At 30.6% G+C, this 22,952-nt stretch overlaps 2 protein-coding genes across 17 annotated transcripts in view; one reads left to right on the top strand and one right to left on the bottom strand.

Moving 5' to 3' along the window:
• LOC113393854 (zinc finger protein rotund-like) overlaps positions 1-16,929 on the top strand; it is a 167,470-nt gene extending 150,541 nt beyond the window's left edge. For all 6 annotated transcript variants that reach the window (XM_026630943.2, XM_026630945.2, XM_026630944.2 and 3 more), the window contains one exon: positions 13,300-16,929. In XM_026630943.2, the coding sequence (XP_026486728.1) occupies positions 13,300-14,313 (1,014 nt within the window). In that variant the 3' untranslated portion in view covers positions 14,314-16,929. The remainder of the gene's footprint in view (positions 1-13,299) is intronic.
• A 739-nt stretch (positions 16,930-17,668) lies between these two features.
• Positions 17,669-22,952, bottom strand: part of LOC113393859 (filamin-A) — a 90,127-nt gene continuing 84,843 nt past the window's right edge. For all 11 annotated transcript variants that reach the window (XM_026630968.2, XM_026630964.2, XM_026630965.2 and 8 more), the window contains 3 exons: positions 20,902-20,998; positions 19,601-19,807; positions 17,669-18,789 (listed from right to left, as the gene is read on the bottom strand). In XM_026630968.2, the coding sequence (XP_026486753.1) occupies positions 18,605-18,789; positions 19,601-19,807; positions 20,902-20,998 (489 nt within the window). In that variant the 3' untranslated portion in view covers positions 17,669-18,604. The remainder of the gene's footprint in view (positions 18,790-19,600; positions 19,808-20,901; positions 20,999-22,952) is intronic.

The raw sequence follows: 22,952 nt of genomic DNA on the forward strand, positions 1-22,952 counted from the left end.
TTTGTCTGAAGCAATCCAGTGAGGATGTTTCAACACAATAATCCTAATGTACGTTGATGCTCATTTGAGTAGCATAGACAAAGGAGTTCCCCCCTTCTTTAACGCTAGAAACACGTGCACAAGTAGAAAAAGGCTTTTAACGTTGGTCTAAATGGTTTTATTCACATAAAACTAAACACACGACTTACGTCTCTTTTGAAATTTAAAAAACATATCATCGAAGTAAATTACAATAATTATCAAAATGGTCACATCGATCCAAATAGTTATCCACCCTTTATTATAATTTATAGTTTGTAACCCTTCGTACAATTAATTTAACCCTAGCAAGTGCAGGTCGAATTTTAACCGTGTTCGAAACCGCTAGTCATCACTCAAGGGTACAAGTAACCCCATCTAAACTTTGATTTTAGCAAATGAACAATTTCTGGAAAATAACTTTCGATGGTATCAAGATTAGCTGATCTAACTATATTTATTTTTAGCGTGTACGTCTGATTTATTACCCGGAGGAATTTGAACTACATATATTACATGCGTATCTTTGTAAATAATTAGAAGATTTACTTTAGTATTCGGTTCCTAAAATATAATCAGGGTTGACGTACTATATTTATTTCTAAACAAAAAAGTAAATCGTCTTTTCCTATTTACGTAACAAGTTTTCGTCTGCGGCTTCGCCTACTTATTAGGGGAGCGGCCGTAGGTTTTAAATAAAAAAAAGATATATAATTCCTTGGAATTTAAGCTGTCTTCTTACCAAATTTTATCAAATGTGATAAACGTGGCTTAGTCTGAAAGCGTAGTATGTAGACGGATAAAGTAACTTTTGCATTTATAATATTAATAAGGATGTTATAAGATTCCAGTTCTATGAAAAACATGTTTCTTTATAGATTTTAAAATAAGTTTTAAAACATCCTATGTGTTTTAATGTGTGAATAAAATTTTGATATTCGAACACGAAACTAAGGGTAATATCACACGGACAGATAAATTATGAACCCTTCCACTATCCCACCATTAGCATAGATAAGCATTTGGCCACGTCCTAAGACGATATCTGGCGATTCGGGCTAATTTATTGTGGTCTACAATGTATTTCTTTAGTGTACCTGAATTTATCGTCTGAGGAAATCTCGTCTCGCCGATTTAATCGGTTCAAAACACTCTTAATGTTGGCATTTTAAAGTTTTTTTTACATGAAGTAATTTGTGTCACACTTCGATCCTTATCTTTGACTATGTAATTTAATATTTCAAATCAAAAATCAAAATAGAAATATACTTTATTCAAGTAGGCATTTACGAGCACTTTTAAATAGTCGTTTAACAAATTACGTATATTGAGTAAAGCTACCACCGTTTCGGAATGTAGATTCTACCGAGAAGAACCGGCAATAAACTCAGTATTTACTCTTTTTCAACATATATCTCAAACACCAAATCGCAGTCAACATTCGATTACGATTCTCCTACATATGCAGTTATTATTTCTTTATCAAAATAGTCATTTATTTATGTATAATTTGTCTATAATTCTATTATTATTACTATAATACTCTATGATTATAATGATAGAGTATAATGGTAGTAAAGAGTATGACATTTTACACGAAACACATCGGCATTAATAGTCACTGTTCAAATATCAACTCAAATCAGTTATTAAAATTACTCTTCTACTTAGGTATAAGTTAACCACAATTTTCCAATTCTAACTTCTTTAAAATTAACTTTTAGGTCACACAATAAATTGTCAAACTTATAATATTATTTTCACAGTGAACTTCCAAATGTCAATACTTATAAAGCGTGATTTTTTATCATATCTAGCAACGGAAGCCCTACCTCTCGGCTCATGTTGTCTCAATGTGCCACATTAACTCCTTGAACATTGTCCACTCTCCCATGTAATTGACCATCCAGGGTGGTCCACTGACCATATGACCTAAGGATTTCGCATTTGTCGACCAGGTGGTGCGGAAGCCGTATGATATTAACTATTTAGAAGTCGCTTCTGGTATTGATAACATATTGACACTGTTGAATTTTTGATACTAATCTTACAGTGCTATCTTTAAAAATTAAACATTCTCTTGCTACTTATGTTTATTCTTAACTTTTAAATACATTAAAGTATTTCCGTCTGTTTTCAGCGAAACCGCTTTTGCAGAATGTAATATTTAGAATAATTATAACAATAACAGGTATAGGATATCCATTATTTAGTATAGAATCTAATACTCCCCCATTATCCCTTAAAAGAATGCCATAAAACCCGCAAATATCTGAAGTCGAACAGGATGTAACTTAAGAGGGATGCTGCGACCTGTCCCACGACCCTGCAGGTGACGACCCACATGTTTCAAACTATCGCAATGCAAAAACGTCCTTCGTTCAATACAATAGAGTTAAAATCTGCATATTTTAAAATCGTTGGTATATCTTCGTGGGAACGTAGTTTCCACGAATGAGGATTTCTTAGATTTTGACTTCCTTTGTGCAATGTTCTATGATGAAATGATTTATCGGTATCCTGCATTGCGTCAATTATTCCTTCCTTCGTTTTAAAAATCCCTGCATCTGTTTAGGGTGATCTATTATTTCATGGGAAGGACTATCGAACATGCGTCCATTCTATGGTCAGGGGTGCGTTTAATCTATGAATACGATACGATACTATTAATAGGAGATTTACAAATAATACAATAATAAAAACTACATTGTTGTATCAAACAATACTATAGATATTATAAAAAAAAGATTATTCGTCAATTCAATTCATTATTTCGAAATAAAATTACTATAATTAAATAAAAAAATATATAATAATATATTTATATATTAAAAAATAATTTCTTACAAATGCCAACTAAATGAATATACTAATTAAAATTGAGCTTTACTTCTACGATAAAATATAAATCAAATTATATAAATAACAGTGAATGTATCAAAGTTGATCAATCCACGTAAAAAATAATAAGCGGGATAAAAACGCATGCGTTTGCAACATAAATATAAATTACCATAACAATAGCGTAACGGTCATCCCAGCATCAACCCTCTGAATGACCCAATGCCCGATTTTAGGGTGCATGTAACAGTTATCAATGTGATTTTGTTTTCTAACTAAACTTAATAAACGACGAGATATAAATTAAAAATAGAATAAACTATCAAAATACATCCGATAAACTAAATCATAAAAGTTCGATTTTTAAACTGTTATTATTTTTAAATTATTTTATAGAATTACTTTTAAAAAGAAAAATTGTTTAAGCGGTGTATTATTTTAGCAGTCTATTATTTAAAGAAAGCCGCAGTTACAGACTAGCAGTATCGAAATCTGACATCTGGTTTGCATTAAAACGCCATGACAGAAAGACGTATACGTAAAACGGGATTCGCGAATTTCGTTTCAATTACATTCGAAAACATTTACTAAATGTATATCCTGTGACATTTATAACGATGATATAAAGTTGAAAATGGCTTGTTTATTTATATACATAATATCAATTTTGCTATAGAAAAATAAACTTTATTGAAAAGGGTTGTAATAAACACTTCGTTCTCTGATCACCTGCTACGTTACATCACGTATGAGTATTACCATAGACATATTTGTTACCAGACAGGGCATGATTATTTATAATTTATATTTTAAATAACTTTTTCATTCAATTCCATTCCGTTTATGTTGAATGCTGAATGCGATAACTTTTATTGTGTTTTTGTTATCAACAATTATAAATTTACTTTAATTATTTATTTTATTTTTCATTGATAATCATCGCTATCTGATTATATCGTATTATTTATAGATATAAAAAAAAAAACATTATGGTAATATCATTAAAGATCAAAAATTCGATTCTAATTTTATAGAATTTCATTCGTCAGTTTATTGGTGTCACAAATAATATCGATTTCCCAATTTGTAACTCGAATTAAAAAAAGAACAATCCTACAATATTGTCTTAAAACGTTAAATCATCCGGTAAAATATCTATAGAATAAGCAATACTTCTCGGGAACTCCAAAACTGGTACGATTGAAAGAGACAGGTAGAGTAATTACTGTAGGCGAGAAAGAGACAAATTATGTATTCAACTTCCTGCGTGAGGAGCACGTATGAAATTTTTTCTTGCATTTTGTCACGTCTACATTTAATTACTGCTAAAATCGTTCTGTTTATTTTTAATCGTTCCTGCAGGAAAGTTTAATTTTTTTCATTCTGTAAAATAAACATAACATTCTGTATAGTTTTTGTCGTAATTATATATGGATTTAACGTGAACATATAGATTCTGTTAATATACATTGTATTTTAATATGAAACTCAGGCTAAAAATACAGTACTGAAGTCCCTAATTGTAATTATTTTATAAGAGATAATTGAAATAGTTTTAATAAATTAGAACAAAAAATGTTAACTTACTAGAAACAGGGAATTGAGTAGATATATTAATTGCGTGTTTTATTATTGCCATTTTAAAGTATTTCTTGCAGATATGTCTTTAAAATTCTCCCTTTTTTATAATCAAACTGTTGAAGAATATAAGTTTTGATTGTATTTACCAATTCAATATATACACATATTTATTTGAACATATTACATAGAATTGATAACCATTCTTGACTATATAAAGAACCTTATCAGTCTCATGTGTCGGTACACGGGAGAAAAGCAATTAATTTTACTCAAATTTATAATTTACCTTAAAATTAAATAAATATTAATAGTTATGTATTATAAAAGACATGAAATATCATATCCATGAGACCGGAATATTGTATACAATATAACAGATTTCTAAAGATACTGTGTACAGTGGTAAATCAATACCATTATCTCAAAACCACTATAAAAATGAGTGATAGCAAACAACAAGCAGATTTCTGCGAAGGACTCGACGAATTCAAACGATTTACATTCTTAACCGCAAACAAATTAAACTCAAATTTATGTACCACACTCTCAACTCCTTTTCAAGCACAATTATCTGCATAACACCAAAAGAGATTGAACTATAAAGTGCTGTACATTAAATCAACATTGTAATAATGTAGGCGCATTTCAATTTTAAAGCAAATAAATAATAAATGGACCTTATGTAGTATGCACAACGTTCAAATTCAATAAACGCGGAATTGTCTTACGTTCTTTTGGTTTTGTAAACGGTTTGTGCTCCCGCGCATCTCACGGCACCGGGCGGAAATCTTAATGGATCCTGGAACCGGACTAACGATGGGTTTCATCGATCCGATATTGCTTGGTGCTAGTAATGGCTTTTGTACTCAACATTACTTTTGATAATTTAACGAATATTACATTTTAAATACAATGAAACTTTAAACATGAACTGTAAATTCCTAAAATAGAATTTAGTGAGAAAATGAGTTATTCTGAAAGGAGAATTTATATTTCAATCAGAAAAAGTATAAATTAAAAAAATGACTTACTCTTATAGATCCTAAAAGCCTCAAATACACAGGTTAATAAGTATAGCCCTACTTTTATCTCATTGGTGGACATATAATTCATATTATTGGTACTAATCTATAATAACTCTGTCTGTCTATTACGCTTTAACGGCTAAATCACTGAACGGAAATTAATGAAAGTTTGGTATGGAGCAAGATTGACGCCCATGGAAGAATATAGGCTAGTTTTTATAAGTAAAACCTACGACGGCCCCCTAAAGTAAGAGAAAAAAAAGTAGTTGTATAAATACTGTTTATCTGTTATGTGACGTGAAAAAAACATCACGATTTATGCTACTACATACTGTGTTAGTTATATAGTAAAACAAGAAATGACACATTCGATAGATAATATTTCGCTAAATTTAAAAACACGTGCGTTAAACGAGGTTTTATTTTTATCTACAATACAAAAAAAAAATGTTATAAAAATAAACATAAAACAAAATATCTATTGTCATTTCTAAAGTTTCATAATTCACGAGCGACTTATTTAATAAATATTTATGAATGTAACCTGAATTATGAACTTAGAATTTAAAAAAAAATCCATATTATCTCAAACTCAAAATTCCTTTATTCAACATAGAAGCAATACACTTACTTATTGATGGTCAAATTAAACACTACCACCGGTCGGAAAAAGGAACACTCTGACCGGAGAAGAACCGGCGAAAGAAACTCAGCGGGTCTTTTTTTTTTTGTCAAATTAAGTAGATACATAATTGTATATGAATAAAATCTAATTTTAGGTTTACCGTTTTATCAAAACCCTGATTTAATTTGATTGCTTATTTAATTATCATTAATTTAGAATCGTTAATTACGAGACAAATTCATTTTAAAAATGACTGAGCATGAAACTAATTTTAAAGCGTTTCAAAGGCGTATACGTCTTTTCAATTTTCTGGTTTTAGGCTGTTAAATATATAAGTATGCAATAAGATATCATCGATGTATATTTCTGTGTGTCTGTCTTTTTACAAATTTCAAACTTGTCTTATTTTTTTTTAAGCACGTCAATTCGGTATGCTTTTATGAATATGTAGTTGTATTGTTAAATATTATTATCATTTAAGCTAAACGTTTTCAAAAATATTTTTTTAATAAAAACTAATGCATCAGGTAGCAATTGTTCTGCCTAAAATCAGTACTTAATATTGCACATAGATATTATTTATAATTTGTTTTATTGCAATTAAACAGACAGTCGTGTGATGTACATATATATATACTTTATTTTAACCTTCAATTATTCAGTCCATTGGTTCAGATAAACACAGAATTATCCCAAAGATATTTATTATATCATAGAAAAATATCGATTGGTCGACCTCTTTTTGGCGGCAAAAAAGCCAATGTCAGCGCCGTCCATGCGTGAAAGATTGGCGCAACTTCTGTTAAAAAAGCGAATAATTTAGGTAAATAGCAAGAAATCAAGTGTTACTAAACAAAACGAATCGATCTCTGTGATAACATTTTTTGTACCAATATTCATAATTTCAAAAAGTCATTTGCGATTATAATATGGTGAAACTTTATTGTTTTATATTTTCGTCACTGGCAAGATTTATTATAGATTTTTTTTTAATCTACATTTATTGTGAAATCATCCAAACAAAAAATATCTCATTTAAAGTAACTTGTATTGTTAGATTAACTCACTTAGCTAAATTAATATAAAGTAGATAAAGTTTAACTTGTTTCTAAGTATATATAAAAAGGTAAGAATTCGAACAAACGATTAAAAAATATATAAGGACGCAAAGACGACATCCATTCAGTCATTAATCAATTTCACACATACCAAGACCTAATTTGCATATTTATATGATACGAGAAAAAATAAAAATAAAAATAAAATGAATAAAAATCTTAAATAGTTTCGATAGCAATGCAAGAATCAAACCCAAATAAATATCACAATATAAATTGTCTTTTTAATTGTCACGAGGCAGTATGAAACGATGTTATGGTTTCATTAAAATTAAAAAAACAACAAACAAGTTGAGTTAAGCTATCGAGATATTCAAATATCGTGAACAGCAGGCGAGAAGCACGTGCCAGATAAAAAATCATATTTCCAAATAACCGTTTTTCGACGCATTGGCGTAAAGAAGCGAAAGACCAAGACCCAATTCGGACCCTACGAAATCTCAAATCCGACAAAACAATTTGAGTTCTAAATCAAAGCTGCAAGGTTTAAATCCGTCATTGATGACTATTTTACTCGGCAAGCTAGTTTTTTCCGCTTTTGTCACCCAAGCGGCGAGTAAAAAGTTGGAAATCGTGCTCCCGAATAAAAAAACCGTTTAATATTGGCATTGAAGGTGCCGTGGATTTGGGCGTGGAAATTCGTTTTAAACGTTTAATTTGGCGCGAGTCGAAACCGCGGCTAGTGTATCCCCTCTGTTGTACAATGAAATATATTTCCGTAATAATAATTTGTTATTGAAATGTAACGGTAATTTTCTCTATTCGTAAAAGTTGAAATATATTTGTAATTCATTTTCGAAACAACTATTTTAATGTTTCCAGATTACAACATAATATAGCATCTGATAAATAATTATTTTAGTTAAGAACGCTTAGTCGTTTGAATTGTAAATATTGACCATAATTTCAACAGTTAAAGCGTGTTTTTCCTTTCAATTGTAGGAGTAATTAATGTTACAGAGTTAAACGTAACAAACGCACCTGTTTCCGTCACACGTTTCAAATATATTCCACTCAATAAAGACAGAAAGAATTTCGCGCTAACACGATTTTGCATCGCTATATATTGAATTGATATTGATAATATGTTATAAAGTTCAATTGAACTGTCTGTTAACGTCTCCGCTGCCGTCCTGTCTTTTTGGAGAAGGCTTAGGGCTCATTCCACCACGCTGTTACAAAGCGATTAGATATACGGCCAAATCGTTATCTGATTCATAAACTATTATTTAAATGCACAATTAATTCACTTGAAAAGTCATCTCGCTCCTATTTTTACAGTAAACTATTCGCATTTATAATATTAGTATAGACTTGATCGTCTAAGGTTTTACAATAATACTAATTAATATTAAAGTTTAAGCCAAGACTCCACATTCGATGCAAAACATTTTCGTAGTATGCGTGTCTTAAAAATTTAGACATGTCCAAACTTGACACCTGCTACTCTTACCCTATTTATTTTATTAACAAGGGTAGTTTACGAGCCAAACTCTTAAAGGCTTATCGTTAAAAATACCTAAAGCACGTCCGTCACATGTCCAGTATAACCGGAGATTTCGTAAAGCCGGGTACGCACGCACGAACATAAACATAGAACACCAATATTTTGTTCATATGTAACGTAAAGAGCTCGCAGGGGTTTCGGCTCTTCACTATCGTCCACGTCGACATGGGGCCATAGTTGCTGAACACGTGGCGTTTTAAACTCGGAGCGAAGTGTCATAAATTGGAAAATTTTTGTTTCATAACGTTCATCAAAAATCTCCGAGCAGCGTCCATACATACGAATATTGTATTGTATCGAATATATTTGACGAACAGTTGTCGATGTTTATTAGTGACGTTAGGTGACGTAACAAATTTGTTCGTACTCAGCTTAACAATTTGTGATTAACTATTTGTGAATAACTAAAATGTCACAATTCGTTTAGTCAATAATTTTTACTCTTAATTTTTAAATAGTTTTTATTACTAGGCACTTAAAATGTTTATTTCATTACAAATAAGAATGGCAAATTACAATGCCAACCATAAAATGCTGCATATTCCAAAGGCTTAGTTTTGAACACCAATATAATGAACGTGTCTATAAAATAGTTCAACTCTATCCAGTATATAATTTAACCGACTAACTTAAAGTTATCTTTTGATGATAAATTAGCATAATAAATACATTGAATGGTAAATAGGCAAAAGTTATCGCAAACTATTCTATTTTTGAATTTAAATTTAAATTTTAGGAACACAGAAAAATAATTTATCATTTTAATACAATAGAAAATTTAAATAAACTAATGGTGTCTTCGTTATATAAAGCAAGTCTTAAAACATTCGACGCATTACATAATGTTTAAAAGAAAAAAATTAAATATAAACGTGTAAAAACAAACGAAGGTCGAAAAGTCAGCGGAGTTTTAGATATATTATATTTTCAAGAAGTTTTTATATAAAGGATTTTTATTGTTGATATTTGTGTAATCATAATATTCATATATATATAAATGTTGTTTTATCAACGAGACGGACCACTTCAAGTTGGACTCATTCAGAGTTCTGTGTACGCTTGGTTTAATTTATTTAATAGGCCAAAAATTTTAACTCAATCGAATGTATAAAGAAACAATGATACTCATTTTATCTATCTATGTTTATACATATAGATACGGCACGGCAACGATTTCTTCCAGATAAGTAACATAATTTCCGCTATATCTATCGTGTATTGTAATAAAAAAACAAATAAATACATATAAATATTAATTATACGAGGCAGGAGATATTTATGAAATCATTATTATTTAAACGCTCAATTATTCAGATTAAATAATCTTTTAATATTATAATTCAGTATCTCGCCAACATATACCATCCTATGACCTTTATATATTTCCTATGTATACATACAACGAGTCTGATTTTATAATATTTTAATTACTTAATTAAAACAATCGTTATTTTAATATAATTATTATTAAAATTACAAGAAATATACAATTAATTGTATTACAGTTGAATTATTTTATTCAATTAGCTTTGATCAGTATTTTTACACAAAAACATTTATATATTTATATTATACCTTATTTATATAGAATAGGTAGACAGATTACCTACCATAGACATTGGCTCTGTAAGAAATAATTACCCTTCGTCAACGCAATATTTGTTGAGTACCCTGCCAGCCCAGACGTGCTTACAAACATCTACCACCAATTGCGTATATGTATTTTAAATATTTAGACATCTTTTTTTTATTAAATCTAAGTTTATATGTACAACTGACTGAGACCCATAATAAATAAACAGATAAATTTCAAGTGTAAAATTTTTTGCGCAACTTTTTTACTTTAAAAGTGAAATGCTTCTTCGAGATTAAATCCAACAAAAAACCACCTTATTAGAGGGTATCCCTCAACAAACCCCAGCATCGTCAGATAAACAGACGCGATGTATGTCTACGATTAATAATAATTTTAGGACGCCGAAAACTGTCCGCTCGCTGCGACTTTTTGTCAAGCTTTTTGCTAAAAGAAGGGATTATAAGGAAATTAGATCAGAAAATCTTGCTGTGTTGGGGTCGAAATATTTATGGCATTTCCTTGGTATTAGCACTTTAACAAATTACCAAAAATTATATTAATAATTTCGTATAGTGAATACTTTTAGCGGAAAAATTTAACCAAATGAGCTACGCCTTCTACTCTCGGATTCGAATACTTATATATAATATATAAATAATTGCACTTTACTGATATTATTAGGTTATTGTAATATTCATTATATTATGTAAGCCTATTCGATTTAATTTTTCTACTAATTGTTTTGTAATTTTCTCTGTAAGTTATTTAAATGTAAATATATTGAGAAAAAATATGTCTCTAACCGTACTTAGAACATAAACAAGATCAATTTAATTTTCTCTAAAGATCTAATTAATATCTGATATTTTAGACGAATTCAACCAAGAGATAAACTTGTCAAAATCTGCCCGAAGAGTAGCCATTTCTCTTTACTTCAAGGGTCAGTTTAAAATATGTCATAATGCATGTCCCGCCCTTAATATGCATTAATCCTTTGACCCTCACTCACATCTTTAGGGGAAGGCAATCTCGCCTTCAAATCAAAGCACTTTATACCACCCTGGATTATTACGTCATGCTATCATTCATGTTCAAAATAGCTTACATAACAATACTATTTTAACGAAATACCGATTTTTTTTCTATTGGTAAATAAGAAATACTAAGTTTCTCGTATAAACTACAAACTGAACAATTAGTTTTACTTTGAATAAATCTTATAAAATATATCGAGCCCTCTCGGTTTGGTGATATTTGCATGGGCATTATTTTTTAAGTCAATAAATCACTTAAAAATGTTGCCATAAAATTTTTGTTTGACCTAAAATTGTAACGAAGTTTCATTTACAAGACGTCGTTATTTATTGAACATCCTTTAAAACGATGGCTCAATTATAAATACAAATAATGATCTGTATTTAAAAAAACAATGACACAGTTAAATAAACTGTATTTCAATATTGAAGCGCTCATAAGCTATTCTGTTTGACAATTTGTTTTATTTGTAACCGTTTTTGTTTCGTAATTTTTTATCATTCAAATTCTTTGACGCTTTTTCGTGTATTTTTTTCCTATCTCATTTTCAATTAAATACTTCAATGTGTATCCATAAATCAATAGTGTCATTAGTTATACAAATTGTACGATTTGCTTGGCTGTTTTTGCTTGCGCAGAGAACATTTTTTTTGCTTTATAATAATTTCGTACATCTTAACTTGTCAGCGATTCTTTAACGAAATCATTACAAGCAAATGAGAATTCCTAAGTAGCTGAAGTCGTTTTAGATAGAGCGGAAGGTGTAACAACAATACATTAATTTAACAGAGATTCCTCTGCGGTGAATCAATCCTTCACGAAGTCCTATTAAAAGTCAGCCACCACCTCGAATTTCCAGCCTCATGCCATTAAGTAGTGCTCCAAACTTTAATTATGTTCAGGCTGTGACCAATCGTGGTCGTGTTTGCGTATTCTTACAAGTCATGCAACGTGCTACCGAATCCTATAGCTCTGGTAAACGCGAGGCACTAACAGCATCCCCGATGAATACACGGAAATCATCTCTATTATCATAATATAAAAGTCCAAATTTGCTTGCAAACTAATCTTTATCACAAGCATTTTAAATTTTATACATTGATATGCTGTTTTCGACAATATAAATCTAGAACTGGTGAAATATTTTGAACTCTATGCCATGATGTTAAGAGCGATGGTACTTTGAATACATCTATAAATTTGATAGAGGAGTTAAAATTGAGTCGTGTTTCTTCAATAGATTTCGGTGCCCGAAGGAACGTGGCCCACAGTTTCATTGTTGGACAGTGAATAAAACGTCTCGGTAGGATGACGTTTCGGTTTTAGCTCAGAAACTAATTTGGAATATCACAATGAGTATCGATGCCGTACCAAAACAGCTTTTGAATGTGCAAAGATTGCCGACATTCTATTATGAACATATTTGGCACGCGATACCTCCGGTATCTAGGTACTTAAAACTAGTTTAGAAACATCATTCTAGACCGCTTCAGGTTGAATAGATAGACTGAATTCATCAATACTATCTTCAATCATTTTATTAACTACATTAGTAGTTTCAATTACACGGTTAATGAAAATGAACCAAAATAAATATATTATTTATAATTAGTCGTGTTCTTTAGTAGATTAACTTTGAGGAAGTTAGCTACCCAAGATGCGTGAAAAACGCCGTGAAGGTGGCATCCTGTCTTTATTGCCGTGTTCGTCTCTTGAGTAAATAAAAAATACTTTGAAACTCAGCACAATTAGTTCCGGCTACCTGCGGATGTCGTTCAAGGGCATAATTCGCGTTCCGATGATACTATGCCACAGTGTATAAATTCAATATAATATTTTTAATTAAGCGATATTATAATAAAGTAAAAAAAATCTATAAAAAATAGGAAGAATATACTGAATTAAGTTAGTTATTAGTAAACATCATTATCTTACTATGAAATTATTAACCTATTGTTTTTGCTTCCTTCCAGGTCTTTGGCTCAAAAGCGGATCTCCAGCTACACACGCAGATCCACCTCCGCGAAGCGAAGCCCTATCGCTGCACCCAGTGTCCGAAAGCCTTCGCGAACTCCTCATACTTGGCGCAACATTCCCGCATACACTTGGGTATCAAGCCTTACCGCTGCGAAATTTGTCAGCGCAAGTTCACGCAACTCTCTCATCTACAGCAACACATTCGCACTCACACCGGCGATAAACCTTACCGATGCACTCAAATCGGATGCACCAAAGCCTTCTCCCAGCTCTCTAACCTCCAAAGTCACAGTCGCTGTCATCAAACCGACAAGCCGTTCAAATGCAATTCTTGCTACAAGTGTTTCACACACGAGAAGGATCTACTGGAACACATTCCGAAACATAAAGAGTCGAAACATCTGAAGACGCACATCTGCCAGTACTGCGGTAAAAGCTATACCCAGGAAACGTACTTAAGTAAGCATATGAACAAGCACGCCGAGAGGGCCGACAAGCGACCGCCGATATCTGCTTTGGGACTGAGCGGGCTCAATAGGTCCCTAGCGGCAGCTGCCCCGACGGCCGCACCTTTTGCTGATCACCCCTACTGGCCGAAAGTAAGCCCAGATTCAGCGGCTCACATGTCCGATGAGGGTGGATATCATCAACAACGAGAAAGCGATGATCATCACGAACAGCAGCTTCAGCAGCAGCGGGCATTGTTTGCCCAGCACGAAAGTCAAGAAGACCGCATACAACCCCCAGTTTCGTCCGCCGCGAACTCCGCCTTCACTCCCATAAACTCGATGGCTCCTCATCTTAACGGACTGTCGCATCACAGTGCGCTTCCAACGAGACCATATTTGTACGATCCACTTCATTTCCAGCAAGGAAAACAGCAGCCAAACTCGTTCCCTAACCAATTGATATCACTTCACCAAATTCGGAATTACGCTCACCAGCCCTCGGCACTCTTGCCCGCAGAACACATTCTGCCCCACTCCTTAGCTCACAAAGACAAACAGTAACCCCCTTGCCGTTTCTGTAGGTGCACTTACCTTAGAACTTATGATGGTATTATTAGTCTATAAAAAAATAAACAAAAATTATTAAAATGTTTAGAATCTCGCTCTCCAAGACAGTGGTATTATGTATGAAATACGAAATTTGTTTGTCACTAGTGATGCGAAGTTCATGTTTTTAGACTTATATCGATATTGTGTATAAATATTCTGAATCTGCGAGTAGATATGTAACAAATATTGTATGAAATGTGATTTCAAATTTTATGTAAATCACGCTCGAATTTATTACTGATTAGTTTTCATTAAAGCACAGTCACTCATTTATCAGGTTCTCGTAGGTATTTAAATCCTTATTTAATTATTAATTAGTAATAACAAATCTTTTAGAGATTTCTTATTATGAAAACAAATCACAGCAAACCTTATATACACTGTTGCCTTTAAGAAAACTAATCTTTATATTAAAATTTCAAAGCAATAATGTCAGAAAATCTCTTTAAAAAATTTATAGGAAAAAATAATAATACAATTGCATAATAAAAAGGCTTTACAAACGTAATAATACTCTACACTTCGATGTTTTAATTATTCTGTGAGTCTTATCACATTTTAACGTGTAAATTATAAACTCTAAAGTACTGAATGTAACAAACAAACTTTATTTTGAATAAAATAGCTATAATTTTTAAAAAGAAAACATTTTACGAGAAGTATTCAATAATGTACCAACAATAGAAAATAATTTCGTCGTTTTAAACCCGTAATAAGCAATATATTTAAATGTAATATGTTGATTGTTGTTTAATGAAAAACAGAGTTCCTGAACGATACATTAATAGTGAAGTTACAATATCGATAAAATACAAATTCAATTTTAAAATATTACATTATTTCATTTGCATTTTTGTCGTATACGTAAACATGTACTAAACATGACAGATCTCTTAAACCATCACATTTGCACTCAGTTCCTACTTAGATCGAATAAAAACTTAATTAGCTTTATATATTTTTCATTTATCTTTACACAGCGATCATTAGTTAATTCTAATTACTGATTTAGAAAATGTGGTCTTCCTTCAGATTTGTACATTGTTTCTAGGATGGGATTGGTGGTAATGAATTATTGTACCTTTTTTAATAAGATTTAATGGATGTAGACTTCAAACTGAAGTTAAAGGTTGTGATAGTATCTCTTATTTCTTATAAATCTTGTATTTCTTTATCAGTAATATAGTATATTATTATTTTGAAATCATTTAAGAAACTTCAATAAGAATGACATACGAAGGTGAAAAATAATAATGATTGCGATATATTATAGTAGGATACATTTTTTATTTATATCCTATTATTGATTGTAATATGTTAATCTTCAATCTCGAAGGCTGAATACATTTTCTATTTGCATTTGTACGATACGTTTATATGTAATATATCGACAGGTGGCCAAAATTGCTTTCTCTCATCTATCGATATCGATAAAAACGCACTTTTGTAAATATTTTGTAAATAATGAAACACATTTTTTGAGAAAACTTGAAATTTATTGAAAATATTTTTTTTTTCCTTTTAAGTCTATGCTTATGCTCAATTATATTAGACGTAAGATGTCGTTTGGTATTTGGATACAACGCAACAGAAAATGTTACTTCAGAGTCAATCAAATTTATTCACATAAAGTGAATTCGATTAATTATAAATTTATTTTGGTGATAACCATCAATGTTTAAGTTTTTGATCGCACTTAACAGTTGAAATTTTTTCGTTGACATATATTTTATCGATAATGAAAATTAGACAATTGGTAGCACATCACTAATCTTAAATCATTGTCCACACTTTTTTGCAATATGATTGCACTACACATTTTCAGTTCTCAATTTATTCTAACATTTTTTAAACAAAAATCAAACACAGTTAGACTATCAATTGTCTAGTATATTCAGTCGATCGTAATTAGACTAATTTTGATGTATACGAAATATTGTTGATTTGTTTAATTTCAAAACGGATAGTTTTAAAAAAACAATGTGATAGAAGTCGAATCGGGGAAGGTGTATTTTTCGAAGATCTTTCGTCTAAATTGATTTGCTATTGATCTTTTATATTAGGTTACGAATCGTTAGGTTGTGGTTATTTGTGATCCGGACCGGGTTCCGTGGGAACTTTCGAATGCCGTCTGTCCATACGTCACAAAGTTAGCCAAATGCTAATATTAAGTTCTTGTACAAATTAAAAAAAAAAACATTGTTTTTATTGTAATCACACGGCAATATTTTAATCTCTTCCGAATTGTTTTAGTGCTTGTGCAAAATGTAGATAGATGACATTAAGCCGAGAGTTTATTAATTTTTTTTTTTTTTTTAATTCGGTTGTAAGGGATGAGTAGATCGCCAATATCTCTCTATATTAAGTAGACATGTGATACTGTATTGATTTTTATTTTTAGTTAAGTGTACACTTATTACTATGATTAAATACATATTTTTGTAAGTAATTTCGTTTTATAATAGTTTCGCTTCGTCTAGCGTTCCCGTTTAAGATTTTAGATGAAAGTGGACGAATACTTTTTGTTACTTAAAATCGAATAAAAATAATTACAACTACGCCAAGAAATATTTCATTTTATTTACGTACCTCAGTCCCTGAAGAGTATATTTAGAAACGTACCCGTGGAACATTTTCTTTGAAACAGTTGACAAGCAAAATTTTGACAGGATACATTTGTGTCACCAAAGCCCATTTAGACATCAATAAAATTCCACGTTCATTAAGATCAAACATATTATTGCTGTCAATGTACTTAATTGATAAAAATAAATATATTCAAATTCAAAAATTCTTATTTAAAATAGAAGCATTACACTTGCTTATTGGACGTCTTAATTCTACCAACGGTAGATCCCACAGACTTGAGAAGAGACTCTTTCGAGAGAAACTCTTTCGTCAGAATCGTGTAACAATCACACTGATGAATTATTTATTTTTGAAACAGCCTAGAGGGGATCGTTTGGTGCCCATGCTATCAACTAAGTATATACTAGAGTATCTACATATATCATTTACAGAATAAGTTTGAAATTATTCACTTACTTGATTATTTTTACAAGAACTTATTTAACTTCACGTATAACTTAGTATGGATCAAGCTGTTAATATCCTTGAAACTGAATTGAAGTCACTTCTGCATAACCATTAAAGCTGGCATTCAGTTTCGGCGATGGTGACTATACAAAATATAACACAATATTTTATAGTATTCCTTTTTTATTGTGTACGTAATAAAGAGAGAAAATAAAAGTTCTTTTTTTAACTTGTGGGAGATTCAAAAGGTAGAGTCGATTATTAAAAGACATTTCAACACTTTTCTCGTTTTTATTTAGTAAACAGTCGCAAATACATTATTGAATAGGTACTTAAAATAGGTATTTACAAATATAAGGGATCATTCTACCTACGTAGGTAAAATTCATACAGCTCAAACCATTCAAAATTAGAAAGCAAAATATCATACTTTAAGAAATATAAAAATAAGATGCAATTCATTTAAAAAAAAACAGACGAATCATAGACAAAGATTTTAGATACGAGTTAGTAATATTAAAAACGGACAAGAAAAATCTAATGTCTATGATAAGCCTCGGTCTAAAGACAATAAGCGAATTATAAACTCTTCCTACGAACTTTTTAAAAAAAAAAGTCGCAGAAGATTTACAAACAAACAGACATAAAATTAACAATGAAAAATTCGCTTAAATCTTACGATTTATAAATTACATCTTACGACTTAAACAATAAAAGGGAATATTTTGAAATAATACTTTATATGTATTGTCATTTAGTCGCCCTAAAAACTAAACGAGAATCATATAAATTAAAAAAAAAAAAAACACAGACACGAGTCGACTAGAATGTTGATATCGAAATAAACATTAATAAAATGCTAATTACGAAAGAGAATTACAATTCGTGACGTAAAGTAGATAATAACGTCGTAGGAATACAAAAACATGAAAAACACAAAACGACAGTGAATGGTAGAGAACGTTTCAGATCGAAAAGAGATCAATTCCGAAATCAAATAATCCAACAATATTATAGAAATATTACTAAATTAAGATTAAATTTAGAAAGCAGCGTATGTAGATTATAATTTACTAAATTTGGACAAACTATTTTCAAAACGAATTTAACTAAACATAATTTCGAAAATACACACGATTTAAATCATTTATTTAATATAATACTAGATGATGTTGCAGGTGGTGCTACATACGCAGATTGACTATATTTAGACTTCCACCTTGTAGGGTGATCCGGGGATGTGGTCATCACCCCACTTGACGATGACGATGTACTCTCCCCTGTCCCTGACGACGTACCAGCACTCATAGTTGTTCTTGCCCTTGTGCTTGAGCTGAACTTCATCGCAAGGCCCTTTAGGACCGTAGATGCCGACGTACAAGATGTTGTTACCTGATGAAGATTGATAAAGATTATTCAAGCGATTGATATTCGAAATTTAAACTACAAAAATATACAAAACTAAACAAAACTACTACTAAAACAAAACAAGGCTAAACAAAATTTTATTAAAAATCGATTATACAAAAACACTTCAGCTGTGTAACACACATACACTTAATAAAACAGATAAGATTAAAATCTAGATATGTCAGAAAATAGATTATAAAGTGGATAAAAAATTCATAGTTTTTCTGGATGTAAATTCAATAAAATTAAATATTAACGTGACGTTAGGTTAAGCAAATAATATATTTCCTTTTTTTTGTATTCTGTTTTTTTCTGTCGTAATATCTTTTGTTGTACTAACATAGTTGTAATGAGTCTTTTGTAACTAACAAGTGGACTATTAAATGTCTTAAATAAACGAAATTATTATTATTATTAAGAGATTTAAATTAATTATCGGTGAAAAATTGTTCCGAAACTACCTTGATCGAGAATTGTATAAACAATAGAAGCTTCATTGAATACGGAACAGCTAAGATCGATTTAATTAAAAAAATGTCTTTTATTTTAACTAATTCTTGCGAATTTATTAGCGAAGTAATTAGTAAAATTAAGGAGTATGATATGATATGAACCAAAAACAATTTGTAGGTATTTATCAAATTAATTATATCCTTCTGCAAAAAGGACTAACTAAGAAAACCAATTTTTATAATGAGTTAGTTTTGAATATTCTAAAGTATTTAAAATATTTGATTCCAGATTCCAGTATTTTGTATAGATGAATATATACGGAAGCTAAAGATCAACTCACCAGCATCACCAGCGTGCACTGTGAACTGATTGTGCTTGTTCAGGTACGCCTTCTTCAATCCCATGCCTTTGCTCGTAACCTTCGTGGCATCAGACTTGAAGTGTGGCAGAACTGGACCCTGCTTCTGAGCGCCCTTTGAAACCTTCTGAACCGTTTCCACTGTCACCGACGATGTCTCTTGTGCACCGATTTCGGCCAGGTTTTCACCTAGAATTTTCGAAATTTCGAAAGTCAGAATCATCATTCGACTTAAACCAGATTGTCATCTGGATATTTCGAAAATCAGCGATGATTCTGAATGTAAGGTGAGGGTTTTAACATTACTAAAGCATTTGATAACGATGGTATCTAAGCAGCTTACTTAATCGGCTTAAATTGGCCTATCTCATCTACCTTATAAAAGTAATCTGAGCAATGCATTTAACAGTTATTCGATCTAATATCGGGTGTTATTTAGAACAACGCTAACCGATGTTGATGAATTTGATGACTTACAAATACCTACATATTCCATTTTCAAAACATAATGACAAACATTTGCAATACCAAATATATATTTCGATAAAACAACGTTACGATTATTATTTAAAAAATGGCAGGTTTTAGTATCGTATAATTGAATCCATAAATAATAATCACGCCATTTAAATAAATGGTTCTTAAAAAACCATTAGTGTTCCTACATTAGACATTATTTTTATTCGTCTATCTAAAAGAAACATACATTCTAGTATGTTTCTTTTACCTATAAAGTGATTTATGTTTATCAAGCTTAAAATTAATTTTAAAATATAGTCATGTTTTTTTCTATAAATAGTATCGTGTCTATATTGGTATATCTACATGCCATGAAACGATTAATTTTAAAGATATTCATGTTTTAGTAACGCGCATACGATTAAACAGAATATATGTAATTAAACTTCACAAGACAAACACTCTCCAAGATACTTTTATCCCAATAAATAGGAAAATATGTATACATATTAATATAATAAATTAATAATATCTGTCTGTTAGATAAACCGCTGATTCGATGGTAATGAAATTTTATATAGAACTTGTACCAGTTCACCGTTTTAAGTACTTACGAGTATTTCCCACGTTCAAATTTCCGTGTAAATTTAGTACGTTATAATATATCCGGAACAAGACATTATAAATATACATACAGAAGCAATCTCAGCAAAAGTAGAACAGTCAAATCTATAACCGATTTACTAGCGATCATTATCAATTGGATATCGCTAAAAATAATTTCTTATCTCGATTTTTTTTTTATAATTGAATGTTAAAATTACCAGACGCTTCGATCTTGAAAGGCGATCCGACGATATGATGTCCGTTATACTTCACACTCATGTAGTAGAAGCCGGGGGCCAGGGGTGTGTATCGAACCTGGGAATTTAAAGTGCAAATGAAAATCTTCTAAATTAATGCAGAGCAAAAGGCCCTAAATGCCACGTATTGCAAAATAACCTTTAATGCTATTATTCTTCAAGAATGAAATTACCATGAAGCTCTTCTAGAATATTGTTTTTCCTATTTAAATACCAGCATCCTGTTTTCTGATTAACTTAATGGTCGACGAGATGAGAATAACTTTTGGCAGTATGCATTTACCTTTGCATATTTTACACAATTAAAAAAAAACATGACGCTACAGATAACGTTCGAATCTGTTAATATTATGTAATAATTTACAACTTACAATTTTATTCCTTCAGCAGCAAGAAACAGATATTTAATAATTAAGTACTATTTCAGTGATAATACAATCATTGAATTCACCAATTCAATGACATAACAAAAAGTGTTACAAAAATAAATCCAAATTATTCGTTCAAATAAACCAAATACTTTGGACAAGGACGTCGGAATTTCATAGACGGTAAAAAACTATAACGAGCAAGCCCAGATAAAAAAGCAATACATACATATATATATATATATATATATATATATATATATTAATTGTATTGCTTCTTACAATTGATCAGAGACTAATACTATTTTAGCAATGAGGTAAACCAGCAAGTAGGTAGTATTTTCGTATTCAAAGTATTATCACTTACTAGATTTTAACCAATCCCTACACGGTCTTATACGACCACCTATTTAAGAATACGGTTTCGATATACTAGTTTACGTATTACAAATAAGAACAACATAACAACAATATAAACTATGGATGTTGATATGTACAAAAATGTTGTGTACTAATAAGTATAAAAGAATACGCTCCCCAAAGGATATAGAATAATTTAAAGCATAACTTAAGGTATAAATGATAAATAAAAATGTATATGACATAAAACTTGCAAAGCATTAATAGTAGTGAAAACTATTTGGTCCAATTTTGAAAAAAAAAACTTCTTTCCGTGTGACATTTGTTAGCACTAACGAATAGCCGAATAATGACTAAGCAAACATTTTATAAGCTGAGCGAAGACCAATTTGTTAGGGAACTGTTTTTATCTAATATCGATGGATATCTACACGAATGAAGAAACAAAAGAGGTTCTATGATTTGAACCTTGTAGTAAATGCCCTTGTAGCTCAACGATCTTCGTTCAGAATAAATTATACAATAATAATATTTCTTATGTTTATTTATTATATTTTAAATATCAAGAAATATTAAAACGAATCGTAATAAGAATTTGTAGTACGAGAAGCTAAAACTTTAGATTTATTGAAATACATCTAGCAACTAATAAATATTTTAAATTTGATATATCAAAGAAGTATACCCAAGGTTCAAAATCATAGAAAATGCACCAAATTTTACAAAAATCTATACGGTGAATAAAAATAACCATAAAGTTAAAAAGAATATTCAAACCAATATGATTAAAAAATAAGAGAAAAATCTCTAAAGGAATGGAAAATCAGGGTACCAGATAACACATCTGGCAAGACATTTATTAAAGCTATTAAAGCTGTTTCGCTAAAGCCTTCGATTAGATATATCACCTGTAGTATGTGGACAACCTTGAAGAGTGCAAAATCCTCTTAGGAAAAGTTCAAAAATAGAATTCGCAGAGGCGTAAGATAAGATCCTTCATTTCCATAATATATAAATGTTGTACATCAAATTGTAAAAAACCCTAATTGGTCTGAAAGGTACATAATAGGTAACCAAAGGTTAAAAAAAACGGATAGGAAAAAAATATTTTCTGAATCTATCAATGGAAATTGCTTAAAAAGAAATAAATGGAGAAAATTGAAGAGGTCGTCGAGAGGTTCTTAACGCTTATAATATTTGTTTGTTTTTTTTTATAAAATATTATATTTATTTAAAATTTTATTTCTATATATGATGTAATTACGAAGCGACTTGACTGCGTCG

The sequence above is a fragment of the Vanessa tameamea genome, chromosome 26, assembly GCF_037043105.1.
Source record: "Vanessa tameamea isolate UH-Manoa-2023 chromosome 26, ilVanTame1 primary haplotype, whole genome shotgun sequence".
Lineage (NCBI taxonomy): Eukaryota > Metazoa > Arthropoda > Insecta > Lepidoptera > Nymphalidae > Vanessa > Vanessa tameamea.